Source organism: Callorhinchus milii, unplaced genomic scaffold, assembly GCF_018977255.1.
Source record: "Callorhinchus milii isolate IMCB2004 unplaced genomic scaffold, IMCB_Cmil_1.0 Scaffold2, whole genome shotgun sequence".
NCBI classification, from domain to species: Eukaryota; Metazoa; Chordata; class Chondrichthyes; order Chimaeriformes; family Callorhinchidae; genus Callorhinchus; species Callorhinchus milii.
In genome coordinates, this window is record NW_024704743.1 from 47873257 (window position 1) to 47895476 (window position 22220).

The 22220-nt window shown below is 38.4% G+C and overlaps 1 protein-coding gene across 1 annotated transcript in view; it reads left to right on the plus strand.

The window, feature by feature from the left end:
- The window catches only part of hibadhb (3-hydroxyisobutyrate dehydrogenase b), a 63606-nt gene extending 42382 nt beyond the window's left edge, over window positions 1–21224 (plus strand). The window contains 5 exon segments of the mRNA XM_042332125.1: window positions 1463–1596; window positions 3033–3081; window positions 3084–3108; window positions 19212–19368; window positions 20542–21224. Coding sequence (XP_042188059.1) covers window positions 1463–1596; window positions 3033–3081; window positions 3084–3108; window positions 19212–19368; window positions 20542–20700 — 524 coding nt within the window. The 3' untranslated portion in view covers window positions 20701–21224.
- Window positions 21225–22220: the final 996 nt, after the last annotated feature.

The window sequence follows — 22220 nt, forward strand, 5'->3', positions numbered from 1 at the left end:
ATATTTTAAACTGATTTAAATTGACAAAGACATTCACAGAGTCATACATCTGTGCATTTGAAGCCTCTAGAGAACTGTCCGGGACAGAGCTGGGAGGACAACAGAAACTGGTTACAAATAAAACATGGCATGGTCTTAAACCAATTGTGCATGGTTATCTTTGGTAGAAAAGAAAACTAATTGAACATGATAAAGTGTAAAGTTAATTAACACCCATAAGTTTACTGATTACCTTCACAGCATTATATTGTTCATTTGTTAGCAGCTTTCCATCCCAGCTGTCTCCCTTTTACCGAATGTCATTGGTAAACAATAGAGACACCATAACAAGTCGTAAATGGCCCTAGTGACAGCAGCCCCTAGTGAAGCTGCATCTGTAGAAAATGATTGTGCCTGATTACCTTTTGAAGACAGCAGTGCGCACATTGCATACTAAAAGCAACTGTCACATTGCTCCGCTTTGTGCCTGGTGTATCTGTTACACTATTGTAGTTGGTAATGTGAATCTTTGCCTTAAAGTACCCTTTCACCATCACAAATCTTATTGTTTGTTGGATCTGAAGAAAATGCATTCAAAATGGCACTAATATAATACTATACTAAGGCTTGTGTTCATTTAGTACCTGTAGTACAGATGTTTGTGTCTGAGTAGAACTTTGAATAGAAAGTGCATTCATTTATTTAATTTCTCTATTTTCCTAAACCACAATAAAGACCTCAAATAAGAAGCAAGCAATATTCAGACAGCAACTGGCTAACTGAAACCTTCTGCTGTAAAAAGGGGGAATTGAAGTGAACCCATTAGCCCACTGAAAAGGCTATGTGTGTTTTGAAAGTGTTGCATTAGATGATTGAGGCGAGAGAGGGAGATGGACTAAACTATCGGTGCTTGAAATGAGTTGCAGGTTTTTCATTAGTAGGCTAGATACTTGATGAACTGACATTCAAGTAATTTTCATTTTCATATTATGTTGTCTGCCACCTGAATTATTTTAACTGCTGTGAAATCATTGAGAACTTATAAATAGACTTAAATTATTATTATTTTTATCTTCCCTTATATTGAGATGGTGAGGGAATTGATGTATAGAATATTTTTGTTAGAATTTGTTACTAAAGATTCATCAACCGTTTCCCAAATTACATTTTGGCTGTATTAATTTATTATTCCTGCATCTAACATAAGTGTTTGTACAACTGAAAAACTGCAGCTGTCAAAAGATTAACCAGCTGAGGAGTGTTGTCAGCATTAGTTCAGGTCTAATAAATGACACTATGAAGCTATTTATCAATCCCTAATCTGGAATAAAAACTATTGGCCTGTGATTAATCATATTCTCCTTGCAAGCTTTGACTATAGTTGTGTAATTATTGCGTTCATTCTCTGATCAGGCATGTTGAAGAGGCACAGAAATGCTTATCAAGAATTTATTTAAAAAGAAGACTCATACAATTCTTTCAGGTGTTGGTGCTGCAACAAGCGGCAACCTTACATTCATGGTTGGTGGACTGGAAGAAGAGTTCAACGCGTCTAAAGAACTGCTGAACTGCATGGGAGCCAATATAATTTATTGTGGACAAGTCGGAACTGGCCAGGTAACTACAGAAAATAAATAATATGAGATAATAATAACAGCCCCTTGTATTTGATAATGGAACATTTCATCCACAAATATACAGTCAATTCATTTTACAGTATATTCTGTGAAGCGCTTTGAGATGTCGAGAAGACGTGAAAAGCGCTATATCAACTGCAAGGATTATAGTGTGTGATAATAATAATCCTTTCATTTTGATATATCGCCTTCCTCATTAGGAGGATGTCTCAAATTAATGTGCAGTGACTATTTTGTAGGCAAACACTGCAGCCAATTTGCTCACAGCAAGGTCTCACAAGTAGTCATGGAGTGAGTGACCAATTTTATCTGGGGTATTGTTGGCCAGGACACCAGTAGAAACTCCCTTCTCTTTTTGAATAGTCCCATGGGATCTTTAAAGTCCACTTGATCAGGCAGAACAGACCTCAGTATGATAGCTCAGACAAAGGATGGCGCTTCATTGGAGTGTCAACCTAGATTATATGAGTTCAAAGACCCAACTAGGGGCATGAATCCATGGCCATCTAACTGCGAGGTGAGAGTTCTATTAACTGAGCCAGGTTGAGACTTAACAAGTGTTAGAATTTGTCCAAATCTTTATTTTGAGTAGTTTTGCTTCTGTAAATCAATTGATACCGTGGATATAGAATACTGAATTACAACAATAGTTTAATTAGAAAAAAATGCAACTTTATGGCACCTTATTTTGAAATTTCTTAAAAGTACTTTATGGGTAATTCCTTTCCAGTGCAGTAATTGTTCTTGTAGGTGAATGCAACAGCCATTTGCATCACTAAGGTCTCGCAGACAAACTTCAGATAAATGGCCACTTTTATCTGGAGGATTATTGGCCAGAACACTGGGAGAAAGTATTAACAGTTTTAAGAAAGGACCAATGTGTTAACAGGTAAAGTGTAGTGACAGTATTTTTAGGTGAATGCGACAGCCAAATTGTGCACAGCAGTGTCCCACAAACAGCAGTGAGGTGAATGGCCAACTTTATCTGGGGAATTGTTGGCTGGACACCAGGAGAAACTTCCTTCTCTTTTTAAATAGTGCCATGGGATCTTTAACAACCACCTGAACAGACTTGTAGGACCTCAATTTAATGTCTCAGTCAAAGGACGATCCATCACAACAATGCAGCAGCACATCCCCAGTACTGCCCTGGAGTATCCAAGACTGTGAAAGTTTAAAGTCCTACATGGGATTTGTACCTAAACTTTCTGCCTCCAAGGCGCCTAAGCCAGGCTGATGGTCTTTCAAAAGAAGTGGAGAAAGGTGGTTCCAACGCTTCTCATTTTAAATATCTTAATTGCATTTCAAATCCTTATCTACAAAAGAGCAGAAAAGATTTGTTTTGCTGGAAGATAAAAGGCCTACATGTCACTTTAATGTCACTCGCACTTTCCTTTAGTGTGATTTTTTTTGCAGGCTGCAAAGATCTGTAACAACATGCTGCTGGCTATTTGTATGATTGGAACTGCGAAACCATGAATCTGGGAATCAGGTTTGTTTGTTTCTCTTACTTTCACTTTGATAGCAGTGGGTTAGTTAATGCTGGGTTTATCTTACAGCCACAAACAACAACAAATTGCATTTATGTAGTGCTTTTCACGTCAGGAGAATGTCTCAAGGCGCAGAAACAACAATGTCACTGATGCGAATCGGGTTGCGGGCAATGTTATGGCTAAACAAGGTTATATCGGGGCCACCAATGTGCTGTAATTTACATCCTTTTTTGAGTTTAGTTTTCGCTGATAGGCAGCTAAGTGCATGCTGCGAACACAAGTGATATTATTGCATGACTTGCACAGTGATGTCATGCGAATATTACCTCCATGACATCCTGTCTGAGGAATCAAACCTGCCTGTGTATCACGTGCTGGAACCCACATGGAACTAGGACAGCAGCAAAAAGGTAGCAATGACCAGAGAACGACACCAGAGTGAAGGTGGCAATTGATCATCACTCTCTCGTTTCTACTACATTGCTTTGGTGTTGCCCCATTTGTGTTCCAGGACAGAACACACATGCACATAGCTGACAACCTCATAGGACATTTGGCAACATCATTGAGTGAGGGAAATTCCACCTGGCTGCAGATTTATTCTATTTATCTTGCATTTCACGGCATCCAGAAATAGGTATATTCGTAAAAAAAGTTCACTTTGAAGCTGGCTTTCTATAAGGTTCTTTTAAGTACAACAGAAAACTGACTCGAAAGTTGAGACTATTCTAAAATTTTACATGAATTGAATAAATCTATTTGAAGCAGAATTTCTGTGTTATGCGTTGTTGGTCACCTGACGATCTTACATATTTTGAAATTCATTACTATGCTTAAGCATATCCAAACCACTTTTCCTGTTAAGAGAATTCCACATATGCATGCCACCTGCACATGGAAAATGCTCTGTGTCTGGAATGGAACGCACACTCTCCCTCCCTTGAGGAACGCCCCCTGCTTGCCTATTCCGGTGACTGTTAGGTTCAGGTTGAAGAACCAAGACTTAGGGATCCCAGAGTTTATGTTAGGGCACTGCTAGAGTTTAACCAGCCCAGACTTTGGCGCACTGTCTGGCAAGCTTTATGGTGCCTAGCTAAGACATCCCTACCCATTGCTTTAGCTTACAGAGTTAACAGGAGATGGGTGACTGGTCTGCCTCCTGAAGCTCTGCCAGTAAGACAGGCTGATTAGGCTGTCACCAGTAGTGGCCTGAAATACTGTGGACCTTCTGGTTCAGGAAATGGACTACCATTTTCTCTTTGACCGTGTCTTCAGCTCCCCTCTCGACTCTCTACCCCCTCCTCGCTCCCTCCCTTCCCTCCCCTCAGCCTGACCATTTCCCCCCTGCTCAGGCTCTGACCCAACTGTCCAGTGCCTTGGGACGTCCTCCCGACATGAAAGGCGCTCTATAAATGAAATCTTGTTGTTGTTGTTGTACCGAGACCACAACAGAGGGACTCGATTCTGACATGCCAATCAGATTCTGCTTACCTCACCCCAAGGGGCAGATGATCTGTGATAACCTCATCCCATTGATGTAAGTCATCTCATTGAGTACAACAGAGGAGCTAGTAGAGAACCTGCTGAAATGTGCAAACCAATTGTAGGCAACAAAAAGTATCCCATCGGTGACACCACTGGAATCACAAAACAAAGCGGCCATTATTTCTGTGGATTTGATCAAGTAAAATTTAGAAGACCGTGTGTCACTTTTGTTACTGTGAGGTGAAGGACCACATCCAACCGCCCACCCCCCCCGACCCACCCATCACATTTTAACATTGCATGGTAGGCTCCAGAGCTTCATTGGCAAAGACTAACTGGAAGCCTGAGACCAAACAAGCTGGCATTCTGCTGGGAAATACTGAAGAAGAGAAAATGAAAAATTATTTTTTAAAAAAAGTTGTTTGAACTGAACCTGATGTTTTACTCTGTACTTTTGGGCAGTAAAATCTAGTGCATACATTTTACTTAATGCAGACTTTTATGACCTATGAACCTAGGGTGTTGATTTATGTATTGGTGTCAGATCTCTTTTCTGCCTGTATAAGGTTTATAGGTGATAGGTTAGCATCTACATATGTATTTGTGTTTATACCATTATGTTCCTTTTTGGGCCCCTGAATTGTTTTCTAATCAGTTTCATTCAGCTATTTTTATAATTTGTTGTCTTTATGGCCATGTCCAAGAACCGTCAAATTTCATTGCAATCAAGGTTTGCAACGTCAAGTGCCATGTAGTCTTGAGTGCTCAGACCTTCAGGATTATGAGGTGGATATTTTTATGTTAACACTATTATCATAATAATCTTTGCATTTGATATGCATATTATCACGTCATCGATGTCTCAAAGCGCTTCACAGGATGTACTACAAAGTAGTGTAACTGTTTATTTTGTGGGCTAACACAGCAGCGAATTTGTTTACAGCAATGTTCCACAAACAGCCATGAAGTGCATGACCAATTTTATTTGGGGGATTGTTGACCAGGACTCCTCTACAAGGTCATATTCCAGAGGTCCACGGGATTTTTTATGCCCAACTGAACAGGCAGACAATACTTCAGTTAAATATTTCATCTGAAGAACGGCACTTCCGACAATGCAGCACACACCCAGCAATTCACTGGAGTATCAGCATTGAGCCATAGAGTATATGAGTTCCAAGTCCCAACATGGGGCTGGGAATAGTTTGTGCAGTGTTTGTACATTATCCACTTGTCCAAACTGGAGTATTTGTATCATTCTTGCAAATAGTGAACCATTCGCTGAACAATTGGTTCAGATGTTGAATTATATACTTAAAGCCAATGGTTCAGCGTACTCTGTTTTCCAAAACCTCCTGACATGGCTGATAAGTAAGTCATTGGCCAATTCAGGGCTCAATTGTAACTTTTGTTTACAATCAAAATTTGTGAGTTTTTCAGCTTTGCTTCTCTGGACTCTCATGGAATTATCCAAGTTTAGTGGTGCTTGTAACTAAATGTAGACAGACATGTGTTGGATTCTTATGGTCCATCTGCCAGTAGCAAAATTCTTTTTTAAAAAAAAATCAGACCATCTAATGATCATATCTTTCAATCGATGTTCGTCAGGTAAGAGGAAATTGGATAGCTATTATTTACCTAATAGCTATTGAATTCCCTGTTACCTTACCATTGGTGTATTTGTTTTTGTATCTTCCATTTTATTTAATATTTTATTTTAATTTGTGGTTTTGCTGAAGGAAAAGCGAGTTTACCGATGACTATTATAGTCATAAGCAAATGCGGAACAGCTATAAAGAATATAACCTTCCAATTAAATAAACAATTTACAGTAAACTCCTGATAACTCGACCCAGGTTTAACTTGTCGCTGCAATTTAAAAGTCAACATGCTGTCAATATCCCGGCCACATTTATTTATATTTTTATACATGTACCTAAATCGCCACTCCGGGTAACTGGTCACTGAGCCCTTTTCCCTTGGAGTGATGAGTTATCAGGAGTTTTTGGTAGTTGTTTTGCTTATAGAGGAACTTTACTGAAGAGGGGAACATTTTTATTTCCCCCCACTCCCATTTAATTACCGCAGAACTAGTTTTATACTACAGCAAAGGAGATAATGTACTTTTTTATCACCTTCTCACAGGGACACCCAACATTTTGGGTCTGACCATCAGCCAAGATCCGCTCAGGTAATGTCAATGGTGAGTATGTGAATTAGTACCAACTATCCTCCCAATCCCAAATACCATTTGGGAAGCTTGAAGGATTTTAAATTCCAGTGGTGCTCTGCGTACAGCTATTCACTCAACCAGTGGCAATGTGGAAAGTGGATCAAAAAGTACAATATCATTTTGTCAGGTTGAAGATTTTTTTTGTGTGAGGGAGGGATGGATATTTCATGTTGATATTTCATGTTGATAATGCAAACCTTGAATTGATTTTTTTAAAAAATAGAAGTATCAAAGCAGCATATGTTTTAGCTGGCTGGATGTAAAAATGTTCCAAAAAGCAAGTTTGCTCATGGTTTAGCAGGGCAGTCCGTTGTGTATAAGCACAGTGGGTGTTGAGTGGAGGGACGTGAATTTCCAATCTCGCTCTGGGTTTCTTAGGAAAATGCCCACGTAAGTCATGTACATGTTGGAGGGAAAAATTATGAGCTGAGACTGTATCCATCACTTTTTGACTTCTTTGCCCACAAAATACACATGGTCGCACCACTTTACAGTATGTCCTGTGAAGCGCTTTGAGACATCTCGGCAACGTGATAAGTGCTATATTAAATACAAGGATTATTATAAATGGAAAGAAGTTTGGGAGTAGATTATCTGCCTGCCCGCTCAGTCGAAGAATCTTGAACATGAATCATCAGTAATTTAAAGAAATGATGAGAAACTCAAATAATCCAGGTTTACACTTTTTTTCCTCATCCCCAGCTCATAATAATGTTGAAAATAATCAATAAATAGCAATATGGGAAGGTAATTTGTGAAATTTGCAAATATGTTTGTAAATAATGAATCCTTAAGATCCCGAGTGTACCTCATACCAACCCTCCGTAAATGACTTACTGTGATCCTTTCATCGCAGTCTGACTGTTTTTGCAGGGTGCTGGCCTGAGACACATCCGGGTAACTGAGTATCCAGTATCCAAATTTTGTGAAATCGACACATTAGACTTAATTACTGAAGAAATACTTGTATGGCTCTTTATTACAGTGGAGCATCCTCATAGCACGGTGGTCGGGATCTATAAAATCCTAACTTGTGCTGTAACAAGCCCAGTTTCATTGCAATACCTGTTTTTGCCACATATGCACATAGCTATCCAGGTTGCTCCTTGAGCACTAGCCAGTTTCCGCACTAATCCCCCCACCTCCCCCAACTTCTTGTAACTGAATTTGTGCTAAAAGAAATGCATTATACTGGGGTGGCACTGTATTTGAAACATCTCAAAGAGCTCCACAAGCTCAAGTCTCGATGTGGATTTTCTTCTCTAACGCAGAGGATAGAGTGCTACCAAATGAGCTGGACTGACGGCTTGCTATCTTTATTTCCATTTGAAGAAGATAATCTGTGGCATTAAATAGAATTAGACTTCTTAAAATGCCTGTGTATGTTGAAACAAACAAATCTAACTGCAGTGCTTTAAATGCCTAATCCCAACATTTCTGACACGAGCCATTTGGAGTTCTGTTTATTCTCATGTTGCCTCGTATATAAAAAAAATTAAACAGTAAAATTCCAATGGTTGTGAGAGCTTTTAAACTTTGGTACGCTAGCAAACCAGAAATGTTCAAATTGGTCTTGCTATCTAGGTTCCATTCTTGCTTCCGTACTAACCTGTAATCCTGATAAATGGCCGATAAAGCTTTGAGAGTTTATTGCAAAGCCTTATATAAACAACAAAGTCTAGATGTGTGGTGTTTTACAATATTTTATATTAGCATACATTTGTATGTATCAAACCTCTCAATATACAGTGAAATCCGCTTTTGCCAGACGCCGGTTAACCCCGAGCATCGGGTAAATCGAACAAACTACCCGGCCCCAATTCATTTGTATTCCTACCTGTTTTGAATATCCTGGTTGATTCGGACGAAATCCGGTTACTCCGGGCAAAATTTCACGCAGGTCGCCACTGCGTTTACTCACTCGGGCTTCCTGTGTGTCCAGCACCTCCATTCTGCCACAAGGGAATCCTGGATATAGATGGGAGGAGTCAACTTGTGACTCTAGCCATTTACAAATGGCTGGAGTTGGGCTGTCAATCAGTGAGCGAGACAGAGGAATAGGGAAGAACAAGGGAGGGATATCGTGATTGATTGACAGCTGAGACACTTGTGAATGGCTGGAGCTGAAACCTCTAATCCGCCGCTAATTGGTCCACTTCCCGTCCAATGGTAAAAGCAATGGGGGGAAGAGGTGCGTAAAAGCAATGGGGGAAGAGGTGCTGCTCCTCTGCCGGGTGGCAAGTTACTGTAATTTGCAGCCAAACAGAAGTAAATATATTTTATTGAATTCTAACAGAGTATTTTAGCTTTCACTGATTAGTTAACATTGCTGCAAGTGAAACAACGTTATTATATATTGTACGGTGCTGGCACCGCTCCTCTGCTCCCCTCACTGGTAATGGTGGTAATGGTATTTTGGTTAACCTTGGACACTTCCTAAGTCGGACAAAACGGCTGCCCCCAATGTCTCTGGCTTAACCGGCTTCCACTGTATATGTCAATAAAGCAAAAATCATCAGAGCTCTCTCTATACTCTGACTGATGCTTCAGCTTAGTCAGATTTTTTCTGCAGAGCTGAGTTACAAAGAGTTGTTTTTTTCCCTCCATCCCCCCAGTATGTATGTCCCTGATGCTTGTGAATTGGTGGGGAAAGAATTGCCTACAACTAATATGAAGACTGTCTGATCATACCAATGATGAGGAGAAAGCACAGTCTGAGAGATTTGATCCTTTGAGCCCTCCACCCAGTCAATTTAAAATAAAGACAGTTATTTTTAAGTACATAAGTAAATTTAAGATATGCCTTAGATTGTTTATATTTAGTTTTAATAGCCAAAATTTTGACACAGTTCTTAACATCTGTGTGTGTCATGCAGAAAAAAACATTGTTAATGTAGCAAATGTATAGTTAGCATAATGTGTGTGTAGAACAGACCAATCCTCTTAGAACAAACTGCTGCTTTTGCAATACATTTGTATACCATAGTCTATATTGAGTAAAATCATACTATCTATATTATGTGGTTCAATTAGGTATTTTATGGAGTTTTTTTTTAGCAGTGAAAGTATTTTTAAGAAGCAATATTTATTGGTGATTAAGCTGAAAGGTGACATTTGCCTTCAATTAAAATGTGAAAATGTAGTTATTCTGTTACTGTGGCCTTGTCTCAGATGTGAGGCCATTCCAACCTATTAAGTTGTCATAATATAATTGAGATAAAGGAGGAGTTTGCTTCTTGTTATTTAGCCAGAAGACACTAATTGGATTGTCAATATGTTTTACCATTTACATTTTAAAATCAACTCTGTGGTGCAGTCAAACAAATCAAAATCTTGTCATAAAGCCACAGATTGATAAAGGAAAGAACAATGGTTTCACTGTGTTTCTAACATTTTGGGGTCAATGTGGCGCTATAGGTCAATTTATTCTTAATATTAAAATCCACTTAGTACACTAAATGATTAAAATTAAAATAATGATGCTGTCATGATCTTTGCATTTGATATGCTGACTATATTGTCAAACTGTCTGCAAGCACTTTTTGGGTAATTAGTATGTTTGTAGGGAGATTTCAAATAATTGCAGCTTTTATACCTGTATCAATTTTCTTTCCTGAAAGTGTTTTGATTCCCTTTTCTTTATGTTGAAATAGATTCTACATGTTGGTGTTGGTTGGCCTCCGAATATCTCAGCCAATTGACCAGTGCCCATTACCCATGTGTTGTTAGTCTAGGAGTAATAAAATACTGCAGGTCAGGAAAACTTGTGAAAAACAGTGTCTATAATGAAGGATCATATCCCATCTTGCACATATATTGGCAGAGGGATAACATTACAAGTAGAAAATGGAATTTATTTCTTGAATGAACACAGATTAGGTTTCTAAAACAGTTTTAAAACAAAAAGGGAGCAAGGCATACTCAATTTTGAATAAAACGTCAGAAATAGTTAGCAACCTGGTGGTAAGCCAGCTTCTCAGGAATAGTGGCCAATGATATATGAAACTGGAGGCGGGGATTTATGTCCACTGTTTTTCCAGTTAACCCTGTAAGACAAAGCTTTATCAGGCAGGGTGGTGTTAGCTAGACAAACAGTGGGAATCTTGACAAAAAGTGCTCGCAATAGCAAGCTATGGAGTTTTAACTGGTTAAACTCTAGCCGTATCACACACACACTATAGTTAAGCAGGGTGTGTAGCTCCAGCGAGAGAGTGCACATGCTATTCTAGACACAGAAATATTCATACGTCAGGCATCCATATATGGAACTGGAACTATGTAGTCTAGTTTGGATACTGATAAGCATGGTGGTGGTTTCTGCATGTCGGACATCTGGCTGACAAAAACACTCATCATTGGTATCAAGGTTTGAAAAGGAGAAAGGAGGATCACAAACTTTTTACATGATTTTGAATTAAACAAGACCAACTTTGAAAGGATGAAGAGGAATGGATTAAACCGAGATGGCTAGATTGTTAGTTGACAAGTAGTGGTGTAAAACAACCATGATCTACATTTATGATTACTACTAGAATTAAAGAAAATAATAATGCTTGTGCAACGGTAAGAGACTGTAGACTGGGAGGGATATACAAAATCTTGTGCTTAATATAGCACCTTTTTTATGTTGGATCAATATCTTGAAGTACTTCACAAAGATGAAAGATAATCAAAGTGAGACATTTTTAAAAGAGTATTTTGAAGATGAAGAGCGAAGGCTGAATGAGAGGATTTTAGGAGACAATTTCAGAGATTTAGGTCATGTAAGCTCAAGGTTCAGCTAAGAACGGTGAAATTGAGGAACAAGCAATTGAGCAGAGTCAGAAGAGCAGTAAAGGCCACAACAAGAATAAGATTGGACAAGTTTCGAACGATAGGGAGGGGCAAGATTGTGAAATAATTTGAAGTTTAAGGCGAGGCTCATGAATTTGATACTGTGGGTATCAAATCTGTGGGTATACCTCTCGATCACTCGTTTTCAAATCCCTTCATGTCCTAGCACCTCCCTAGCCCTCCAACCTGCTTACTCCCTAACCCGCAACCCGATGCCTCCGCTCGACTGGCTCCAACCTTCTGCATGTCCCTCATGCTATCCATTGCGCCATCCGTGGCCGCACTTTCAGCCACTACACCCCAAAACTCTGGAACAATCTTCCTCTATCCCTCTACCTTGCCCTTTCATTCCTCATCTTCAGATCGTGCCTGAATACCTTTCTCTTCAAACATGTCTATGGTTACTTCCCCACCGCCCGCTTTTGTGCTCCGCCACTGTCGATCGCCCGGGCACTACCCTGTGTGAAGGGTGCTATATAAATGCAAGTTGTTGTTGTTTCGTGGTTGTCTGGAGCTCTCTCTCCGTGGTTGAAGGTTGGGTGAATGGAATGCCACGATTAAGCTGGGAAGCATTTCTTTGTGAACTACCATTACTTCTGCCTTTTCCCTTCTCTTATGGAAAGACTCAACGCCTCCAAATAGCAGCATGGTTGAGATTAGAAATTCAGCAGTCTTTGGATTTACCTTTAACCTGCCATTTCACTATGCTTTCATATAGCTTTGTGTAAAAAAATGCAAGATTGCTACATGTAAATGTAAATGTATTTATCTGAGCTTCTACACAAAAGAAATAAAATATTCTTAATAAATTTTAAACAACAAACAATCTGCATTTAAGCTTGGGTATTACAGTATTATAGAAGAGCAAGCTATTTACAAACTGCTTTAAACCATTATGATACAATGCTATGATTGAATATAGATTGGATCATATAATATTAATTTTATGACCTGATTGTGTGACAAGCGATTTGTGGAGGTTTTCATCTTTCCCAGCATAGTTCTATTTGGAAGATTTTATAATTCAATGAAATATCCTCTACATATACATTGAGAATCTGTGAAATATTGTAATGCCCCTCTTTTCATGGACTTGTATTCATGAAAAGAATGACTTCCTAATAGTCATGTTTAGTAATAAACATTTAATATATAACTCAGATTTCTAATATGTTGCAAATTCAGGACACAAAGTGTTAATATTAGATTTAAACTACTGAAGCCAGTCTTCTGTACCAGTCCAGCTTTCTGCAGAATATTAGAATTATTCTTTAATAGAGGCTTTGGATGTCTCCTACAGATTTATTGGCTTCTAAATGGCAAGAGAGAAAATTGCTATCAGCAAATATAAATTTACAACAAAATATTGCAGTGTCACAAATGGGATACTGCCTAAGTAATCATTTGATGCACTAAGCTTTCCAAGCAGCCAAATTTACTGTATAAAAGGAAAGGAATTGCCGCAGATACATTGTTAATAGGTGCATGTTTTGAGGTTAAGGCCTATTTTATTTAATAAATTGGTTTGTTTTTTCCAGTACTGAGGGATGTTGGGCTGGTTGTAAGTGTGTGCAAGTGTGCCCACTGACATGTTATTATGAGGATTGACAGCGTCTGTCAAGCATTTTGATAGCCTGAGCAGTAGATCACTCAAACAGGAACAGTGCTCCTGTGCAGAAAGTATCACATATCCCCCACCAATTTACAGGGAAACAGCAATAACATTTTATCATGGTTGAGGGCCCAGTAGCTGCTTCCTATTAAACTTGGCCTTTTGGATACCTGTCCAGGATTAATTTGTTGATTTCAAATGGAAACTCAGTCCCCTCCACTGAAGCATGACTTGCTCGAGGAGGCACAATCTGAATGACAATTATGTTGTAGACTGGTTTTAGACCATTACAAACTGGGACCCAGTGGAAGGCAAAAGACTTTGGTAACTGATTTTAATAACCTGTCCAATTTAAACTGTCAGTTATGTGCGCACTTGTGGGATAGTTCTAAGAAGAATAACGTAACGAAAAAGTTCTAACATGCTATTATAATGACACAGTTGAAAAAATGTTTTTGAATTAAAGAATAACGGTCCCCCTGAAGAGATTTATATCCTGCATTAAACGGCATGGTTTGAAAGTTGCAGATTAAATTGTGAGGTATCTCAGGAGATTTCATTCATGACTGTAATGGTTATTTTCCATTTCTCACATTTAATAAGGAAACATAAATCAAATTATGATTTTTCTTGTTGCTGTTTTTATTAACTCTGCTTCATACCTCAACACCCCTCGTTTCCTATAAGAGAAAAAACATGTTTGAAATGTAAATTTGAAACACTTGCATATACTGGCAACCAAATTATTAGGATGTGCTTCTTAAAATAATAATTAGATTTGTAGAATTATAGGTGTGCTGCCTCAAAAGCGATTGCCTTTTCAACAAGTGGACCATAAACATAAGTAACTGAGATACCATCTTTGACCTAACCCAGTGACCTCTGTAAAATCCAGAGTGAAGAAGGAATAAAAAGTTTTAATTTCACTTATACATTTGGGGTTTCTGAAACTTCGTAAAATAATTGTATCTATTTCAGAAGCAATAAAAAACAATATAGTGTTTCAGTTCCTAGTCCTTTGGCTACCCGAAAGAGATCTTTAAATGAAACAATTTCTGCTATGAATTAGATATTGGATGTTGAGAAGGGATTATGTGGGATTTTTTGTATTCCCCCCCCCCACTGTTTTGTTATCTCTTGTAACTGGAATAGATAGTATTTCATTTTAAAGGCCTGCTTATAGCATAGACTATATTATTTATGGCGTTCGGGGCCCAATTAGATCTAACTATTTTTCCTGATTGTTTATCAAGGTGAAGAACAGAAGTATAAAATATAAAAACTAAGGAAGTCATTTTAATTTCAGAAGAAATATGCTCTCTGTTATTCTCACTATAATCTAACATACAATGGAGGTGTTTTCTTATTTGTTAAATATAACCTTGTTCTGACTCCAAAATTTTGAAATAGTTTTATTTTAGTACTTCAAATAGATTGCAATTTAAATAAAAAGAGTTATCAGAATTCTATAGAATCAGATTCAAATCCTTGAGCTATGGCATTTTAAAAAAAAGTTTTCACACTTTACAAATGGGGAATAAACTTTGCAAAGCCTCTTTTGCTGTTCTGCATTGCAGTTTCTCTGTATATCCCACCTGAATTCATAATGAGATGTATGTTAAACAAAATGTAAATTGTCTTGTAACTTCAACTAGAGTAAAACATTGGTTACTGACAAGCCGGTCATCCTTAAAACTGAGATAAAATAAAGTACACCTGGAACTTTGCTCATTTAGTAAAGGCACTGTCCAGTATGTAAGCAAGCCATACAGACCAGGTAAATCCTAGGTTAGATACCCTATCAGTGTTAATTTAGTAAATCTCTGCCAAGTCATAATAACTAGCTTCAGCACTCTGGGCCATAGCCATGGAAATTAGGCAGGATCATGATTCAGTGATCCCAGTGGGAAAATATGTGTGCATATTGATATCGGGACAGAATTTGGTTTTCTTGTGATGTGACCTGCAATTGTAGTCTGTCAACACTTCTGATCTAGGCTCATATGAATGAACACTTGGATGAAGCATCATAAGATGTTGTCTACCACTAAATTATACTCTCGCAGTCTAGCATGATTCTGCCTGCTTCAGAAGAGATGGAGGAGCGAATTGGTTTGTGGGGGAAGAGGCTTTTTTTTAGAATTGTTTAAAATAATAAGGAGGCAGATGTTGGTACTAAGGTAATGCAAATAGATTCACGAGACAATTGCTAAGACAGATCACAAAGCTGTTCACATACAGGCCAGGCATGAAAAGATTTAGATGTATTTAATTTGTAGTTATTTGGTGATGTGAGATGTTTTGGAAGATATTGCCTGATTTTAGCTACAGTGCAACCAATCTATTATCTAGGCATGAAAGTGCTCAGTTGTTTTGGAATTGAGTGATTTAAGTGAAGTCTATAATGACTTATTTATTGAATGTAGTAGTATAGGCAGTTTTATATCAAATACACCTACTGACTGCTTCAAAAGGCTGTCAGGGATGACTCCTTAACTCGCCAAAACAGGATCCAAAGAAAGAGAAAATTATATTGTCATAAATATTTAATAGTAGAACCGGTTTTGTATGAATTATAGGCTGTAACACAATCCAATCCAAATATTTGTGTACTATGTCATTTTTGTAAATTATTACTCTGCATGTTATTTTAAGTAAACACTTTGATTGCTGGGGCATGGGTACTTTATCCAAAGTCATTCTTAGTTGAATGCAGGTTCAAAATAAAATCCCTCCAGCAATATTCAAGATAAGAAGATTGGTGGATATGTGGAGTGGACTCCTAGCAGCAAAACAATCCCACTGTATTGTGTGTTTTTTTTAAAAAACAAACTGACCAGAAACCAAAAAGTTGGGTAGGTATGTGGATGGGGAGTGAATCAAAAGTTACAGATATAACTCTGAAAATGATTAAATAGTCCACTGGATATGATGGTTCTGTTGCAGTTGGATGGGTGTATAGTCTGCGCAAACGGCTGCCAAGGTTGAATTGTGGAGATGTGGGAACGAATGTCTTGGAGTTCTGCTTGATTACCTTTGAAGATCATGAAATATTTATGCAGAATTTTCCATCATGGCCATTAAATGCAGGCTGTAGTCCATAACAGGACAAAGGTTTTACATGTCTGTGGAAGCTTTGGCCTTGATAGGCTGAATGGTCCTTTTGTTCCCGTGTTTCTCTATTCTTATGAAGTAAGTGATTTTTGGTTATTAGACTCAGCCATGATTAGCGTAGAAAAATTCATAGTTCCCTTTTGTTCTCATTCTTTTTTAATTTTTAGTGCAGGCAAACCTTCCAAGTTTCTATGCTTTTATGCAGTTTTTTTGTAGTAGCAATTTGTGGTTCAGTGCATTTTTCAGTTATTTCCTTTGTATATTGGAGTTTAAACCTCTGAGTTATGTCCTATATAGAAACATAGTAGTTTAGTAGGCCCTTCAGCCCCTTGAGCTAGTTCCGCCATTCTATAAGATCATACCTAAAGTCCAATTATGGACGAAAGCACGAATGAGGGTTTCAGAAGCTACTCTTGATGATGATGATTCCCAACAGCAGCAACAGCATTGAGTGCCATTCCTGGCATGATGTGCTTTTCACAGCATTGAGTCCTTTTATTTGGTTGAGGGACAGTATCCTTATCTTGGCCTCTCTTTCAGATATCGTAATGCCACTTTCGGTTTTGGTGAATTACTTTGAAGCACTAATTTTAATGTAGAGATTGACAAAGGAAATTGAATGTTACTTGCCGTTTGCCTCACACTCATTCTTTGAACACAGAACAGTCGACTTCAATAAACTCCACCCATAACCAGCAAATGACAGATTTGTTGGGATGGAGCTACTAGAACATATTTTGTGCTTCTTATAAAATAATAATCCTTGCATTATTTATAGCACCTTATCACATTCTTGAATCTCGCAAAGCCCTTCACGGGCTTTTAGCGTAAAGTGGAATGACTGTGTATTTCTAGGCAAAGCTATGTACTCAGGATCTTGTTGCTGAATCCTTTGGTTCCTGTCTACAGTATAATAATATAACAAAGCACTTCACAGAATATATTGTAAAGTAGATTGACTGTATTTTGTGGGCGAAACATAAATAAATATAAATAATAATCCTTGCATTTAATATAGCACTTTTCACGTCTTCTAGACGTCTCAAAATGCTTCACAGAATAGACTGTAAAGTGAATAGACTATATATTTGTGGATGAAACGTGGCAGCCAATTGCGCACAGCAGTGTCCCACAAACAGTCGTAAATTGAAGTAACCAATTTATTATTTTTTTTCTTGAGGGATTATTGTTATCATTATCAGGCGTGTGGAGTAAGGAAACTTGCCCAAGGTTTCACCCTACCGGGAATCGAACGCGGGAATAGAGGCCAGTGCTCTAACTACTGAGCTACAGGACTCCTTTTCCACGTCCCTATAAATAGGGATGAGGAAAAAAAAGGTCATGATTGAGAAATATAGACCTAAATTTAAAATGCCAGCATCACAAGAAGCTTTCCCCTGTACATATGGCAAAATATTTTATATGGAGTTATACTATAATAATAATAATAATCCTTGCATTTGATATAGCGCTTTTCACGTCGGGAGGACGTCCCAAAGCGCTTCACAGAACACACTGTAAAGTGAATTGACTGTATATTTGTGGGCGAACGCAGCAGCCAATTGCGCACAGCAATGTCCCACAAACAGTCGTAGATTGAAAATGACCAATTTATTATTGTTTTTTGGTTTTGGAGGGATTATTATTAGGCGTGTGGAGTAAGGAAACTTGCCCAAGGTTTCGCCCTGCCTGGAATTGAACTCAGGTCTCTCGCTTGCAAAGCGAGTGCTCTAACCACTGAGCTACAGGACTCCACAGGACTTAAATACTACATTTAAAGTGATTCCATGTCAGATGTGTGGTCTAACATTTCCGTTAACAAACAATCTTCTGATCAGTGTATCTGAGGACAATTTAGTGCTGAGTTGCAAAACAGTTTTTTTTCCTGTGGACCTTAAGCCATTTAGAAATGGATTAAATGTGCTGAAATGTTTCACTTGAGACCTTTGCAGCCACCAGATACACTTTTATCCCATTTTTATCCTTTCTTTGACCACAAATGGGAAAAGTTCTTTTATGAAAAATTCTATACTGTTTTAAAAACAATTTTAAAATGCTTAAAGTCCTTGTACATGATACAAACTCTACTTTCAGAGGGACTCTGACTTGCAACTTGAGTTCTCTGGAGCCCAAGTCTTGTAAGTCGAAGTGATACTACAGTGCTTCCTGGAGAAAATGTAATTTACGTTACAGTGTATTTTTTTGGTGCATAAGCCATTCAAAAAATTTTTCATATCCTGTGATTAGTTATTACATAGGCATGATATATTCACTGTGTTGCGGTTGGTTGAGTTGCCACAGACATTATATAATCCCATTATGAAATAGTTCCACACTGTGCCCAGCATTAAATTGCTCACTTTGGATAAAATGCAGATGAAGTTGAAAATAATTGTGAGTAACCAATATAAGAGTGTAATGTGTGTACATTTATAGATATCTTAAAACAAGCATTTAATGTCCAGCTAATTGCATATTCTAACAATTCAGCTTTGTCGTTAGAGAAGACTAGAATAAGGAAAAAGAAATGTTGTACAAGCATTATATTTAATGCCTTTTGTATTCAGTCTGTACAAGTCACCAGAAGGGGTACCATCTCTTTAAAGTTTATTGACCGTGTATTTAATAGCTTCGTTCAATTTGTATATGCTGGACTGACTTAGAATCACTTTAATGTTGTGTCATAAATCCAAAATGAATGCTCTATCATTTTAGAAGACGGGCACTAGAATGAGACAAATGACTGTGTTGGGTCAAATAGCAGATAACTGGTCAGCCTTGCTTGCACTTTGACACTGAAACTGCTCATCTGTGACTTCTGACAGGCTAGGGCTTGACCAGAAGCTCCTGGCGAAAGTTCTGAATATGAGCTCGGGTCGATGCTGGTCAAGTGACACATACAACCCTGTGCCAGGAGTGATGGCGGGCGTCCCTTCTGCTAATGATTATCAAGGAGGATTTAGCACAGCACTGATGGCAAAGGTATGTATTTTTTAAAATAGGCCATTCTTTGTTCGATCCCCATTGGGTCACTGTCAATCTGATGAAGGACGGGAGAGACTTTGCTCACACTCAATGGTCTGTTGATGCCATTTTGGAACCCAGCAGCTATGAGGTGCTTGAGAGGAATCTCAAGGTGACTTCCTCCTCGGCATGTTGTTCTGTTCTTATCTATGAGGAAGCAGCTGAACTCAGCTTAGTGTCATCCTCCTTGCGCTTCATTCAACAAAGAACTCACCACGCGGTGCACTTCACATGTAATGGTATACATCACTCCAAGGCAGAGCAAAGGTGAGTCTTGTGGAAACCTGCTGGGTTTAGTGTGGATTTTTTCCCTGCTTTTCTCATTTCTTCATAATGTGTGATATTTTGGCTGATAGGGACAATCTGACTTTGTCTGACTTACATATTGATTCACTTATTTGTGGGGAGGTGACAGGTTACTTGGCCCTCTCATGAGATTGCAGGGATGAGATCAGGAGCTTCCCATGTGGAGAGGTTGAAATTTGTACCACTGCTACCAAGTTGCTTTGGAATTCCAATGTGTTGCACCATTCCTCTCTCCAATAGGAAGAATCCCTAATGTATACATCTCCTTCATACACATTTAGAATTCAAATCCCAGATTCCTCAAAGCATTTGGTAGTTTTTCTTTTTTATTTGCCCTTTCCCTGCCAGTTTTCCCCCATCCTCTCTTGAATGCACTAACTCAATAACAACAACAAATTGGTAGTTTACTAGGTCACAGAAGTAGGGAGGAGCAAGGCCTTGGAATGCTTTAAAAGTGATGACGAGGATCTTGAACAATCCTGAATTGAATGACCAATTTGGTGGTTTGTTATCCAGAATACTGGGAGTAACTCCCTTCTCTTTTGGAATAGTGCCATGCGATCTCCATTTGTGATCCTGGACAGTGAGCACTGATTGGTTATTTGTCCATGGGGAGGGGGAGCTTTACAGCTGAACCCAGTCTTGCATTCCCCAATGTCCATATGTCAGCTCTCCAAACAGGACAACCAGTGAGCTGAAATGTTGTGTGCAATGTAAATAACAGATTACACTTAATATAACATTGACCAGAACAAGGCCACAATGTAAGTTCTAAGCACAAAGGTTCAATAAAATGTTTAACTCTTTCCTTTTTCCTCTTTTCAGGATTTGGGATTGGCACAAAACGCAGCCACAAACTCCAAAACTCCAGTTCTATTAGGATCCTTGTCTCATCAGATTTACCGGATGATGTGTGCAAAGGGTTATGCCCAGAAAGACTTTTCTTCAGTGTTCCAGCACCTGCGTGAGGAAGAGAATAATTAACCTAGGCTCATACCTTTTAGCTTCTTGAGATATTAGTGAGGGGAAAAGTGCAACATTTAACAGTGTTCAACAAACTTAATTTTTTCCTCCAAAAAGACAGGAGGATTTTATAGCCATAAATCCTGGTCACAGAAAGAGTCTACTTTCTAACCTGTATAGTTATGTACCCAGAAATCCCTGAATTTGGTGTGGGGTTAAGGCAATGCAAGTGTTTTGCTGAATTATGAACAAACTGTCAAGAGCGTTTTATATGAGAATTATGACTGTTACTGCATATTCCATTTATTTACTTTGTTATTGGGTAAAATGTGAATGGATAGAAAAATAGTTCTGTGTATTATCTTCCATTGAGTTTCATCGCCAACCACTCAGTCAAGAGCTTGTTATTCCACAGATCTTTTTTTCCTTGTTTTTCCTTTTGTTTTTTGTTTTGTTCTTCTAGGATCAAATGTAACAGTTAAAATCTCACAATTTAGTGAAATGCAATTATAAATTGAAATAAATTTCTATTAATGATGTACAAACTTGTGTCAGTCATCAGTGTTTTATTTGATCCAAATTTTAGAAGAACTGAGAATTGAGTGAAGAAAAATATTACATTGGGATTTCCCCATTGACTCAACAATGACTGCCAATCACTATATACTGACTCCTGCTGTAAAGTGTTGTGTTGGGTGAGGATGTGATCAATTGTGGATCTGATCACCAATGTGGTGGAATATCTTGCTAACCTTAGTGTTCAGCCTTGCAAATGAATGGCCACTTATGTAAGGATACTAGAGAGTGCCTTAAGCCTGAGAAACCAACTTCTAGAAATAAATAGTCAAATGCCTTCAGCAGATGGAGGTGGGGGGGATGCTAAATTTGGCGGACATTCAAAGTGGTTTGTTTGCATGCTGGTTAAGATGCTTGTTTTATCCATCAGTTAGCAGCCATGGATAGTAATAAAGTGGGGTGGCAGGGAAGATCAATAGGCAATCAACCTGGGCTATGCTGCAAATCGTACATGCCAGATTCAGTAATATTAATAATAATAATAATAATATAATAATCCTTGCATTTGATATAGCGCTTTTCACGTCAGGAGGACGTCCCAAAGCGCTTCACAGAACACACTGTAAAGTGAATTGACTGTATATTTGTGGGCGAACGCGGCAGCCAATTGCGCACAGCAATGTCCCACAAACAGTCGTAGATTGAAAATGACCAATTTTTAATTATTGTTTTGGGTTTTTTGGAGGGATTATTATTAGGCGTGTGGAGTAAGGAAACTTGCCCAAGGTTTCGCCCTGCCTGGAAGTTTATCAGGAGGTTATTATCAGGAGGTTGGAAATGTTTTCCTGCCAACACTTTCAACAACAACAATTTGCAGTTGTATAGCACCCTTCATGTAGGACAATGTTTTAGAACGCTTTACAGAGATAGTATTGGATGACAAACAAGGAAGGATACTTTGACCAATACTACTGTTGAATACTACTGTACTCTTTGATCTTGTTGATTGTACGTCCAACTTCACA